This window comes from Cibotium barometz, chromosome 41 (genome assembly GCF_041138505.1).
Source record: "Cibotium barometz isolate CiBa-2024 chromosome 41, ASM4113850v1, whole genome shotgun sequence".
Lineage (NCBI taxonomy): Eukaryota > Viridiplantae > Streptophyta > Polypodiopsida > Cyatheales > Cibotiaceae > Cibotium > Cibotium barometz.
In genome coordinates this window covers 23,636,490-23,650,109 of record NC_141086.1, presented here as the reverse complement: position 1 = coordinate 23,650,109, position 13,620 = coordinate 23,636,490, and the positions used below count along the sequence as shown (strand labels likewise).

Genomic DNA, 13,620 nt, shown 5'->3' with positions numbered 1-13,620 from the left:
TGGAGAGCCTGGAAGAGTTGCCTAAGAAGCTGTGAAGCTGTGGATGCAAAGGAGACCGGCTGGAAAGCTTGCTACGGATGCCTGAAGAGGAAATTGCGAGCCTAAGTTGCTGAATTTGCTGAGAGGAGGCCGCGGTAAGCAAGGAAGAGCCAAGAACTGCATTTTCATCGCGAAAAGGACAGTCGGAATTCAGAGATTCCAGTGGCAGGAGACCAGGAGGAGTGGGCCGAGCTGAATTGGGGCCAGGTTGGAGGTTTTTGGGAGCAGAAAAGGTCGAACAGGAGGAGGAAAGGCTGATTCTGATCTGAATTGGTGGCTGCAGCCAAAACAGTAGCATTTGGGTGCTTATTTTGAGGTTTACCGTGAAGAAGATGGGAGAAAATGAGGGCTGGTCTGATATTTTGCAAAGCTGATATGGAAGTGTGAAGACTTTGTAATGCTTTTCAGTCATGTATCTGTCCCTGGAAATGGGCATTGGGGTCTGAGGTTATTGGAATTGTATTGACAGGTTTCCATGTCGAAGTTGTATTTTCATCAGAAGTAGATGATGTGTTTGGTCTCTACTGTTGCATGTGGATGAGAATGAATGGTTGGATTTAACTTTTTCTCCCTGGCCCGAGTATATTTATCATTTTGAATTCTGTGAAGATGAGAATCTTGATTAAGTGTATGTGCTACTGGCTGTGTAGAGACGAAGACTTGAATTGAAATAAAGTTTTGTACATACTCTTGGGTCTGGTGTTCTAGGTGTGTTGTATCAGTGTGTGGAAGTGTGACACCCTATAAAGGCATATATAGCTATACCGCTTCCTTGTCATCAACGTCAGGAGGGAAAGGGATTCAACTCTTATCGCCACACGCGGCTACTCTCCCTCTCTACACTAGTCGTACACACTACCACAATGAGGAATGCCACTTAACAACACTAAAATCAATGCAACAAGAAACGTAAAGTGAACATCGGGAATACCCAAACCATTCCCTAGTGCAAGAGTTACAAACTAGGGTACCACAAAAGTTAAAACACGGAAGACCACAACAAGCACTAACTAACAACAACCAAGAGCACACAATGATAACAGTTGCAATCCTCCGGAAAAGTCAGCCATAGCCTATTTGTACAAATGGGTCTCTTACCCTTTGGAACATCCAAGCCGTGGGCATCTCCTAAACTGCCACCATTCCATGTGGTAGGCAGGGCCATTGAATAATGATGCACAGTCGTCAAAACTACCCTTTGGGTAGTGGTTGGTCACCATTCATCAAAGAGGATATCCGCCAAAAATGGGTGCCCACAGATGCCACGTGCATCATCCATGTAAGTGCCACGTGGACATGCTTCCTACTTGCAGTGGCCTTCTAGGCAAAGTACATGGCAGAGTATGGGCTGTTTGCATCTTTTTTGGTGACCCAATACGTGCCCAGAAGTGCCCAAGACATGGGATGCATAGTCGTCAAAACTACCCTTTTGGTGGTGGTTGGCCACCGTTAATCAAAGAGGATATATGCAAAGAATGGGTGGCCACAGATTTCACGTGCAACATCCATGTCAGTGACACATGGACATGCTTCCTTCTTGCAACGGCCTTCTAGGCAAAGTACGCAGCAGAGTATACCCTGTTTTGGTGACCTACAACCAAAGGCTTCAAGCATCTGTGATTATCCTTGGGGCAGGATCAATACATAAAAAATTCCCTACTATGCCAACAAAGCTCACACGATGCACCACTGGGCCCTCGGTAATATCCTGGACATCAGATCTCTACATACCATCCATCCTATACAGAGAAAAAGACCGGTGCGTCATCTTCCTCCCTCGGAGTGAGGATGCCCATAACCTTAAAAGAGGTACGCCTATCCCATAGAAAACTCCAAACCACGTGTGATGAAGCCCTTCCAAAAAGGTACCTGTGATCCACCAGTGGATGGCTATGGTAGCATCAATCTGCACAATCCTCTGACTAGTGTCCCTCAACTGTTGCATAAGTACACCTCTCTGATCCTTCGTAAGGCTTTTAAGCCTCTTCCAATCAATCCTCTGACTAGTGCCCCTCAACTGTTGCATAAGTACACCTCTCTGATCCTTCGTAACGCTTTTAAGCCTCTTCCAATCAAACAATGTGGGGAAGAGAGTCTCCCAGCCAGCCCACTGAAAATGTGTAGCCGCCCCAAGAGGTCTACCATACTCATCCAAGTCATTCCACATAATGGGTTGTCTGTTAGCCTCCTCAACTGACCGCGGAGGTATGTGAACCAAGAACCTCCTCACGCAAACCCAAGCCTGAAGAAGGGATCCAACCAAGGGGGAGGATGGGGGCCAATGCTCTGCCTCCGAGAACATAAAATGTGGGCTGTATATCCAGTCACCTCCCCTAACCACAGTACACCTCGTAACCTGCTGCATGAGAAATTCTTTCCATGGCTCAGTGCCAGGAAGAAATCCTCTAACAATATCTTACAAACCAACGCCTTACACTGCACCTCCAAGTCTAGGATGTTCAATCCCCCCTCTTGCTTGGGTAGGATAATGGTTTCCCAAGAAACTCTCACTCTGGTGTGTACTATGCCATCTAATCTAAACGAAATAAAATTTTGAATGAGGCAACACAACTGGTCAATGCATCCCCTATGAAGAACCCAAGAAGAAGTGATAAACCAAGCAGTGGCTAGCAGCAGTGAGCACTTAAGTTGACCACCAAGGCTCTAGATGCCAAATCAAGCTTCTTGCTACTAATGCTGAAGTTTGCTTTTAATGCTCATGAGCACGAGTGCAAACTGTTGTGCTGGGGAGATGTCAATGCCAACCTGCCAGCTCGAAGTACATCCTCTCTCAATCCAAATGATCCCCACATCCAACCCCAATAATCCTGCAGTGAATCACTGATCCAAAAACCCACAGACTTAAGCCAGTTAATCGTGGCTCCTGCTGCCAAACAAAACACCTCCAAGGCTGTCCGGAAGGCACAAAGACATGCATGTGAGGCCTCCCAAAACATCGAGGTATCATCTGCTAGCCCCGAATCCAATGACTCTTACCCTCTGCTACTATGCGGTATAGTAAGGAAGCTAGGGGGGCATCCTTGCCGCACCTAGAGGGAAATCTGAAAATGCTCACCACATCCCCCGCATGCCAAAACTGTGCTATGGGCCTCCCTATACAGGCATGAGAACCCATCCTGGGAAAACCCTATGTGTGCCATCGTGCTTTCCAACCACTCTGTCATATGCTTTTTCAAAGTCAAGCAAGAGGATGGCAAGGGGTTTCTGGCTAGATTTAGCCCATCCCATAGCTTCCCAAAATGAGAAGATGTTATCAAATATACTCCTTCCTTGGAGAAACCCATTTTGCGTGTCATGAATAACCCTTTAAAGAGCAGGCTGTAACCTCATACTCAATGCCTTAGTTAAGATTCTATATGGAGATCCAAGTAAAGTGATGAGCCTCCACTGCTTGATGTTGGTTTTATGCCCACCTTTTGGGATAAGGTGGATAAGACCATGTGTGAGAAAGGGGAGCATCATACCTATACGCCACGTCGTCTGTAAAGCAACAGTGATCTCATCCCCAATATGGTCCCAAGACTGTATAAAAAAGACCAGGGAGAGACCATCATCCCTTGGGCATTTTCCTTTTGAAAGAGCCAGCAATGCATGTCTCAACTCATCTTTCGAGAAAGGGGCATCCAATGAAAAACACATATCATCTCTGATAAGTCTGGGCATGCACTCCCAAACTTTCTACTGCACAACATCTCCCTACGACGGAGAGGGGGCTATCTTGCTCAGTTTTGATTAGGGTTAGTTTCTCAAGTGCTTAGCATTAATCATATCTCTAATGTTTTCCATTGCATCACGCATGTGACATTGGTATCAGAGCCTAGAACAGTCCTTTCAACAGTTGTGCAAGCTGAATTAGGTTTTCTCTTTTAGGGTTATCTGATAAGCCCGTGCAATAAAAGGTTTCAGCCCTAGCTTCAGTGTGCAACATAAAAACCAAATTAGGGTTTGGTTTTTTCTTAGGCAACAAAATTAGGGTTTGAATTTTTGCATCTCATAATCAGCATTGTGCATGTGCATAGGGTCCTGTGCTTGGTCTTGCGTGTAGCGTTAGTTGGCATGGATGACTAGGTCAACTCTAGGTAGGTAGCCATGGTTCTTCAAGAAGCTGACATGATCTTTGTCCCAGTGGCTTCACACATCCACGGCATCTGTCACTGTATGCTTTTGATACAAGCACGGAAGCAGTTTGACACTCAAAAGTATTGGCAGTCAAAGGCTAGCAGAGTTCATGTCAGCATCGGCAAAGATCAAGATGGAATCACCAGTGGTTGAGGAGCAGTCCAAGACCAAGAGTGTTAGCTGGCTGACTCTGTCTGGACTGTTATCTTTCATGAGAGCTTTGAATCCCAATTCGCTATATTAGGATTCATGGTCATATGATTGAGTTTTGCCACAAAGATGCAGTGCCAGTCTACATTTCCATCTTCCTATTGATACTTACTAAAAAATGGTGGCCAGCATCTGAGCTTGGCACATATAGAGAGCCAGATGCATAGAGGCCATGGATAGAACTCAAATCCTACCTCCTCATACCCTTTCTTGCATCTGGATTCATATTGTGCAAACACTTTATTTTCCTTGAGTGGATCCTTACATAGTAGCAACACGAGTGCCCAACGGGTCTCCCGCCCAAAGATGGTATAACTATGTCCGCAAATGGACCAAATGCCACTGGGGGAGAATCTGTGGGGATTGTGCATTCACTTATGGCCATTCAGTCAAGTATACAAGGCTCCTTCGCATCTGCAATTGCCAACTGGAAGAGCTTCCTCAGTGAATAAGAAAATTGTCGATTCTTTACTGAATCTCTGTCTCACTTATCTTGTTGTTTTTGGCCACGTATTTTTCATAGTGTATTAATTCCTTCAGCCTTGGCTCTTGTGTTGTTTCTTTCATACTTAATATAAGTTCCTTTCTTTCTTGAAAGAAAGAAAAAGAGAAAAGAATTTTTTTTAAATGGCTTGCCAACCATACTACGTTTTTCAATTTCATCCTTAACAGAATATCATCATTTTGTTCTCATAAGGTGTAGGTGCCTGTTGCAATCCTATGCCTCCACAAGCAATCTTGGCATGCAGTGGTCTAAGGCCAACAAGCAGCCCAAGAGAAAAATAGTGCATCTAATAGATGTTGGTCTCAAAGAGAAGCAGTTAACGATACTTTTTTTAGCTTAATAATAGTTCACCCTAATTTCTATGGTGAGAGAAGGAGATGGCAATGTTCACCATCTGAATGGACAAGTTCAAAAAATAAACTCTTTCAATGCATTTGAACATGATATTTTCGATATATTCTAAAGACACAAATGGGTGGCAGACGTAACAAACATTTCTTTGCTTCTCACGGCCCATCTCATGCCAAAGATAGTGTCAGGCAGTCGTGCAGGATTCACATGGCACTCTTCCCTCAGATCCTCTTATGGTTAGACAGATTGCCACTGATTTCTATCACCAGCTTCTTAGCGTTGAGCCGCACTCTGATTTGAGACACAGGGCACAGAGGAAGCCTTGGAATAATGCATTGCCACATTTGATCACTAAGAAGATATGTGCCGCTCTGGATGCCCCTTTTTCTATGCAGGAGTTCAATCATGCTCTTCATGCCTTACCTCATGGTAAGTGTCTAGGGGAGGATGGCCTCTCCCGTGTTTTTTTCATTACTATTTGGGATGAGATTGGGGCTAAGATTGCATCAGCTTTGCAGGAGATGTGGGACACACGTTCTATGCCTTCTTCTCTCACAGAGGGTATTCCTAAGAGCGGGGATAAGACATTGATTCGCCAGTTGGAGACCTATCACCTTACTTGGGACTGCCTATAAGATTCTTGCTAAGGCAGTGAGCATCAGATTGCAGCCAATTTTGCAGGATGTCATTCATGATACTCAGAATGGATTCTTACACGGCACGAGCATTTTGATAACATTTTCTTGTTTTGGGAGGCCGTCGAATGGGCTAAAGCGAGCAATCAGCCCTTATCATTCTGCTCTTGGATTTTGAGAAGGCCTGTGATAGAGTGGATTGGGACTTCCTTGAGGGTACTCTTGTTGGAGATAAGTGCACACTAGGTGTACTTCTTCTAGTCTTGAGTCTAGTGCCATGTGGCACCTCTACTTTTATCCCATAAGTGAGTCTACTCAATCTTGTACTTCTCACCTATAAATTGTAGGTGTCACATCAATAATCAATCAATCTTGTGTCTTGTCTACACTCATCTCAAGGTATGTCTAAGCTTTGTGTTTCATTTCTAGTTTTGCTCTCATTTTCATATTTCCTACATGGTATCAGAGCCATGGTTTTAGGGTTTCCCTGTTTTTTCTCTCCCAAACTCATGCACCACTACCAATCTGTCGAGGTTACCATGGCTTCTACCATCACCTCCTCCTTGGCCATAGCTGCGCCCAACTCTGCGAATCCCTTGAGCATATCCAATGGGAGCCGCGTCAGCTGCATGCTTGTGTGGGAGCCGTATGATAACAAGAGGTTCGAGACTCTGTCTTACCTGCCGGCTCTCACACCCGAGCACTTCAAAGGGGGCGGCTACTACGACGGGCGCTACTGGACCATGTGGAAGCTGCCCATGTTCGGCTGCAACGAATCTGCCGCCCACCCTTTCTATACCTTTTTATCAAAATTGGACCTGCGCAGCTGCTCTGGAAGACGCCGTTCTGCTACCTATCTGCGCAGATTTCTGTCCACCATTTTCTACGCTGTATCTGCCCCGACATCTGCTCCTGCTCCTGGCCCGCATGCTGCTCCTGAAATTCTGCGCCACCTTCTTCAACAGGCTGCACTTCTCCAGGAGCTGCCCGAGGTTCTGCAACAAATTCTCCACCTCTGCTCGCTCTCCTGTCTCTCTGGGTATCGTGGCCCTGTACCACATCTCTCTCTATTTGCAAAAATCTCTGTTCGCAGCTCTCTTTCTCTCTGGTTACCCCTGAAAGGGTGGAAGACCTGAGGTAAAAACCAAAGTGGATTATCCAGTGTATGTTATGTTCTATTTTCAGTTTATTTTCTATCTCTTGAAAAATTAAAAATCTCAGTTCTGAATCTCTATCTTGTACGGGATTAGACACTGCCAAATATGGTAAGACCTTCCCATCTCTCTCATATTTGTCTATGTTTTCATGCTATCTACCACCATTGATCACCAATGATGTAGATCATGGGGTAATATCATATTTCTTTGTCTACATGGACTTATCTTTGTCCTTATCCAAGAGGCACCCCTGCATTACTCACTCTAGCAGGAGGATTGCCCTTGAGGAGGGATTATCTATCAAGGTCCATCTCTCTGTCTATCTACAATCAGTCAGTCTCTCTATCTATGTGTCTATCCTGTGTGTCTATCCTGTCACATGTCTTTGACACTCTGTCTATCAGTCTATATGCCTCTCTTTTGTGGATTAGCTACCCACATTCTCTTGGCATTTTGTCTATGTCCCCATTTATCTTCTATTTGTCAGTCTCTCTCATGTCTATCTGACATTCTCTCTCTCTGTGGGACTACTCTACTGGCTGATTGTCTCTCTCTCTCTCTGTCTATGATCCACTCTTGTCCCTACCCTTGTGACCCATATGAGGATATCACTTGAGGAGGGGTGTCTCAGGATCTTTGTCTGTCATGTCTTCTGTCTTGTCTCTCAGTCTATAGGTCTTTATGTCTGTCTTCTAGTCTTGTCCATCTTGTCTTCTAGCTTGTCTCTCAATCCTTGTCTAGTCTCTCTGTCTTGGTCTTATCTTTTGTCATGTCATAGTCTTGTCTTTTTGTCTTCCTCCTAGTGTCCACTTAAGGAGGGTGTTGGAGATAAGTGCACACTAGGTGTACTTCTTCTAGTCTTGAGTCTAGTGCCATGTGGCACCTCTACTTTTATCCCATAAGTGAGTCTACTCAATCTTGTACTTCTCACCTATAAATTGTAGGTGTCACATCAATAATCAATCAATCTTGTGTCTTGTCTACACTCATCTCAAGGTATGTCTAAGCTTTGTGTTTCATTTCTAGTTTTGCTCTCATTTTCATATTTCCTACAACTCTTAGCCATATGGGCTTCTCTCTGAGATGGATCAAGGGAGTTTCATTCATGTATCGTGATGCCCACAGTAGAGTGCTCGCTTGCGGTGATAGAGGAGAGAGGTTTGAGATTTCTCGCTCAGTACGGCAGGGCTGCCCTTTAGTCCCATTATTATATATCATAGTTGCAGAGGCCATGAGCATCTTTCTTCGCTCCACTATTGATATTTCGGGATTGAGGTTGCCTCTTCGTAGTCAAGAGGAATGGGTCGACTCTAAGTTAGCTGATGACACAGCCATGTTCTTGGAGGCTTCACATATATGCTTATGTTCCTTCCGGGTAGCACTAGAGGAGTTCCTTTTGGCAGCACGGGCAATCAATAATTGGCACAAATCTGTTGGTTTTTGGGTTAGTGATTTCTTATGGCTACTTGGGCTCGTATTTAGGGGCCCTTTCATTCTGCATAGATGAAGCGCGTGATATTTATGCGGGAGTGGGACCATGGCATCTTCTTTTCCTCTAGTACCACACGTCTTACATGGCATCATGATGCTCCTGAGCGGTTGAAATCACCTTACATATTGGGGTGATTCTATTCTTTTCCGGCTTATAGCTGTGATTGTTGTATGTTTTTCTCATACTTAATAGAAGTCTCTTTCTGAAAAAGAAAAAAAAAAGCACCCTTTACAATGGCCTCCCTTAAAAGTCAAAAATCTGTACCTGGCAAGTGCTTTACCCAGATCCTTCACAGTTTCAGTTTTTCCTGTTCCTGCAGGCCCTAGTGGGTTCCCTCCTCTACGGGTGAAGAGTGCTGCACCTAATGTAATGTAGCACCTATCCGTCAATGGGGTGATAACCAAACGCCCATTGTTTCCTTGATATTCATACCCATAAGAAAATATGGATAGTACCTGCAAATATAGAGAATGGGTCAATAATAACGCCAGAATACCTTGTGTCTAGGTTTTCATTGATGTCAAAAGTTGGGTGCATCCAAAAAACCTGTACTGATTATGGAGTCAACTATGCAACCTTCCATTAATATTGAGAAATACTCTTGCTGTGCAGTTCATACCTGCTTAATCACACAATCGTTTTTCTCCCAATAAAATCTCAGCTGTGAAGCCCATTCAAAATCATTAGAAGACGTACAAGATACTCTCATGAGCTTTTCAATCACATCCCGTGCATGAACTTCAATGGTTATTAAGGCTGTCTGGAAAAAGACAAAAAGAAGGAAGACAAATAAGATACATGAAAAAAACCCTTGCCTGAAAATAAGGACTTGCAACTAAAAGCCATGTATCAGTTCATTGGCTGGCTTCTCAGGCACAGTCGTTCCCTTACAAGCGATTTGTATCCTTTGGGACCGGGGGAAAAGAGAGTTTTTTGCGAGGTGGTAAGAGGGTCGGAGACCTGTTAGATTGAGAGATCACGAGCCGATGGAGAATGCTACTATTCATACGATCAAAGTTGGCTGGATTCAATGATGGACATGGTACATAGATCCTCAACCCTCTTTTATCATGGGTGCAATGGATCCCCAAGTGATATCACCAGTGAATCAGGAGAATCTACCAAGCAATGAAGAAATGGAAACCAAAACAATCACATTCCTATTTCTGTCTACAGTTGCACAAACAATGCGGGATGGACTACAGAACATGAGAATAGTGTGGGCATGAGGCGCTCAATCCAAAAGTCTCCAATGGTTCATTGCAACCCTTCCATGAATAGAAGAAAACCAAAAGAAAAGCTAGATCTTTCTATTCAAGAGTGACTTTATAATCTCTCTACAAACATCTTGTGTCACCTGGAAGCTCTCTCAATGAGGCATGCTAGGGTCTCAGCCATCTAGTCCAAATCTGAAATCTTTTGGGTTCAGGATTATATGTTGAAAGAAAGGCATGCTAGTGAGAGGGTTATCTGTGGATACATTTTCTTATATCCCATTGCAGGTGTTTGATAACAAAATCCTCCATGTAACCACTAGTCTTCAAAATTCAAACCACGTACGCTCTCCAACTTTGGAAGAGGGTCAATGAACCAACCCTTCCAAAGCTGGAAAACGATCCTAACTAGCTCAATCTGTGCATCCTGTATAATATCCTCATCTTGTCACCCCAACATCCCACATTAAAACTTAACTCGGAAAAACAAAATTGTCCCTTCTTCCCTCCCAGAGGATCCTGTTCACTTGAAAAGGAACTCTTATACCGGAGAAGACCCCTAACAGTCTGACTCGTTCAGTGGATCTAGTGTCTCCTATGGACCACTCCAAGGAAATAGCTGTGTCAATCTGTACAGTTCTCTTGTTGATCCCTCTAAGATAGTGCATAGCTCAGCTCCTCTGATCTTCAAGAAGGATTTTGAAAGCCTTCCATGATCGAAGTAAAGAAGCTGGAGCACTATCCCACCTGAACCACTGCATATATCCTGAAGCTCCAAGAGGTATGTCAGCATCATCTCTTGCTTCATTCTGCATAATGGGCTGCCTCTACCTCAAGAAGCCTCCCAAACTGCACAAGGTAGTGGTGATGGTGGTAAACATAAGACTGGAAGGCAAACTGATGTCGGTTGAGGTGAAAATCCATCTATGGCTTTGCCTCAACTCTCTCCCAAAGAAAAGATTATAAGGAAGGAAATCACAAGAAAAAAATCCTCCCGCGCTAACCCTATAATTACAACCTTGCAAAGCAAAGCTCTGCATGGGAAGTACTGATCAATAATGTTTACGGATGCTTCCAAAACTGGGGCAAAACTTCTATGCAGAGGTAGAACTTCTACGTAGAGGAAATATCAATACCCATCTAACAACCCAAGTATGTGAGAGGAGTTCCCCTGAAGCCAATATCTAAACCCCAACCTGTGAGAAACCTGTTACTGACCCAAAACCAATTGATAAGGACCCTTGCTGCGAGGCAAAAAAAAAATGTCCAAGGCCATCTTGAAGGAGGCGAGTGTTTGTATGGTGGCATCTAGGACACATGTTGTATCATCCACAAGCTCACTTCCTCATCATGTCTAATCGGGAGACTCTTAAAGATTGATCTGCAGTTACTCTATACATGTTCACATCATCACTACAATGGGGGACTTATAGTAGTGATGTGTCAACTAGGAGTATTCATTCTCCACACGGGGCACTTTTTATCTTTGTATATCAAAGGGTTTTTTCCCTCGTGTGTAAACACACCCTTATGGTGTGTAAGTGACCTTTAGAGGTCACATCTTGTACTTTAAACCTTATCTCATTATCTCATTCTTGTATCTACATCATGCAAGCTCACTCTCACTCTCTTTGGTCACTCTGCTTCATGCTACACATAAATCTAACCCTAAAACCAATGAGACACTTGTTTGAAGCATAGATTTCTTGACTTTATTTCCGAGACGTAAATGTCTTAGGAGGGGAAGTATGTTACTTACCTATTGATAACCAGAGAGGTAGCCGACCCAATCCGGGGGCTAGGAGACTTGGGGATTAGAAAAGCAGGCTCATTATAAGGATCAAGGCTTATAAATTATAATAACTCATAAGTGAGTAGTCCCATAAGTATAGATTTTATTGAAAAGGGCTATATATAAGCGAGGGTTATAGGTGGAGCGGGGCAGCATTGTATTGTTGTAGTCGTGTGCTATAATGATCAGAACCTCCGCCATGAAAGTGCTAACCCAATCCTACCAATCCATAGTGATTCACACAGTCTGCCATCGATCGTTCGGGATGGGTCATGTGGTATGGGACACATGGGCCCTCTTGGTTGGGTCTATACGGATGGAAACCTTGACCCCTATGCTCCGGGGTGATCCGATGTACTCGGAGCAGCAGTTGGGTTGTGAGCCTGAGCCTACCGATATCAATTTGGATTGACCATTGTTGATGTAGTGTTTAGGGAATCTTGGAGAGGGTTTGGTCGCAAGGACAAACGCCTGACAGCATTAGGTCTGAGGATATACCCAAACAGTATTTATGACTCATTATGGGCATTTCAAGTTCAAAGTAATTCCTTTTGGATTAACCAATGCACCAGCCACTTTTATGATAGTCATGCATACTGTCTACCTTTTTTAAGAAGTTTATGGTAGTATTTTTTTATGATATTCTAATCTATCGTAGATCAAAGAAAGAGCACATTCAACATCTAAGAAAGGTGTTTTAATTGCTAAGAGAGAACTCTACTTATGCAAAGTAATGAAAGTGTGATTTTCTTTGCAAAGAAAGTGAAGTACATGAGTCCTCATTCATAGAGAAAAACCAGTTTCTTTTGAAAGCAAGAAGTTGGACCGTGCAAAGCAGAATTATTCAGCATATGACGAGGAGATTTTTGCCATCATTCATGTCTTGCGGAAATGGAGCCACTACTTATACCATGCTAAATTTGAAATCCGAAGTAATCATGAGAGTATCATGTGGACCTTTAACCGACGAGACCTTTGTGGCAGCAAGCCATATGGGCTAAGATGTTATAAGAGTATGATTTTGAGCTGAGGTATCAGAAAGGGGGACATAATTTGGAAGCTGAGTCCCTTAGCCAAATGGCAATTACTCTTAAGATAGACTCTACATCCACCTGGTATGCCGCCTCTCGGCTACATGGGATAGGATTCATGGCTCCTCATGTGCCATAATGGACAGCAGAGCTTGCTTCATGAGAAAGTGGGCCTGTGGTCTTTATTGTACATATTCAGCGACGGGGCTTTCATGTCATTGCCACATTCCAGATTGGTTACAACAGCCTCACTTCTCTTCTGCATGAATCGCTTTTACAGAACTTCATCTTGAATTTTTTCGAATACAGTCATGCTTAGTAGAAGTTCATTTTCATGCAAAAAAAAAGATACATTAGGCTTGCACACTAGTCACATAAAAGAAAGTCATGTAAATTGAAAAGCAATCTGTACTCACGACTTTGTTACGGTCAATTTTTGAGATGCGTGCTCTGGTCATATCTGTAAGCTTGTTAAGGTAGCTTATCCATTTCTTCAATAGCTTTCGCAAGCTTGCTTTGCTTGTTTCTGTTCCACAAAGCGCTTTCTCACAATCAGATGTCCATTTCATTTGTCCAGCACTATCATCATATATCAAAACCCCAGGGTTTATTCAGCTTGGATTTGCATTTGATTGCAAATAATGGAGTTCAAAGTTTGGAGAACATACCAGAAATTGAACAAGAATCATCAATCCAGTTAAGAGACTCAAAATTATATTTTTGTTTTTTGTTTTTTTTGCAAGAAAATCAACTTATATTCAGTATGTCCAAATTAAAAAAAAATCATGTCATACCAAATCAAGCCCAAAATAATAATAATAATAATAATAATAATAATAATAAATAGATAAATTTGAGACCGCCATAACCAATCCGGACAGTGGAGACGCCATGAAGACATTGTGGCTACATATATGAAGAAAAGACTATGGGCACACTTTCTCATGAAAGAAGCTCTCCTGACCACAGCAACCAATGAGAAACCCTGAATCCTGCCCAAATAGCCAAGAGGGTGTGTGCAATATCCTGCCAGATTACCGAGAGTGATTGAGAG

The 13,620-nt window shown here is 43.3% G+C and overlaps 1 protein-coding gene across 1 annotated transcript in view; it reads right to left on the bottom strand.

The window, feature by feature from the left end:
* Positions 1–13,620, bottom strand: part of LOC147614793 (dynein-1-beta heavy chain, flagellar inner arm I1 complex-like) — a 245,393-nt gene that overhangs the window by 117,717 nt on the left and 114,056 nt on the right. The window contains exons 31-33 of the mRNA XM_086780141.1: positions 12,983–13,145; positions 9,149–9,289; positions 8,794–8,984 (exon numbers count right to left, since the gene is read on the bottom strand). Of these exons, the coding sequence (XP_086636267.1) occupies positions 8,794–8,984; positions 9,149–9,289; positions 12,983–13,145 (495 nt within the window). The remainder of the gene's footprint in view (positions 1–8,793; positions 8,985–9,148; positions 9,290–12,982; positions 13,146–13,620) is intronic.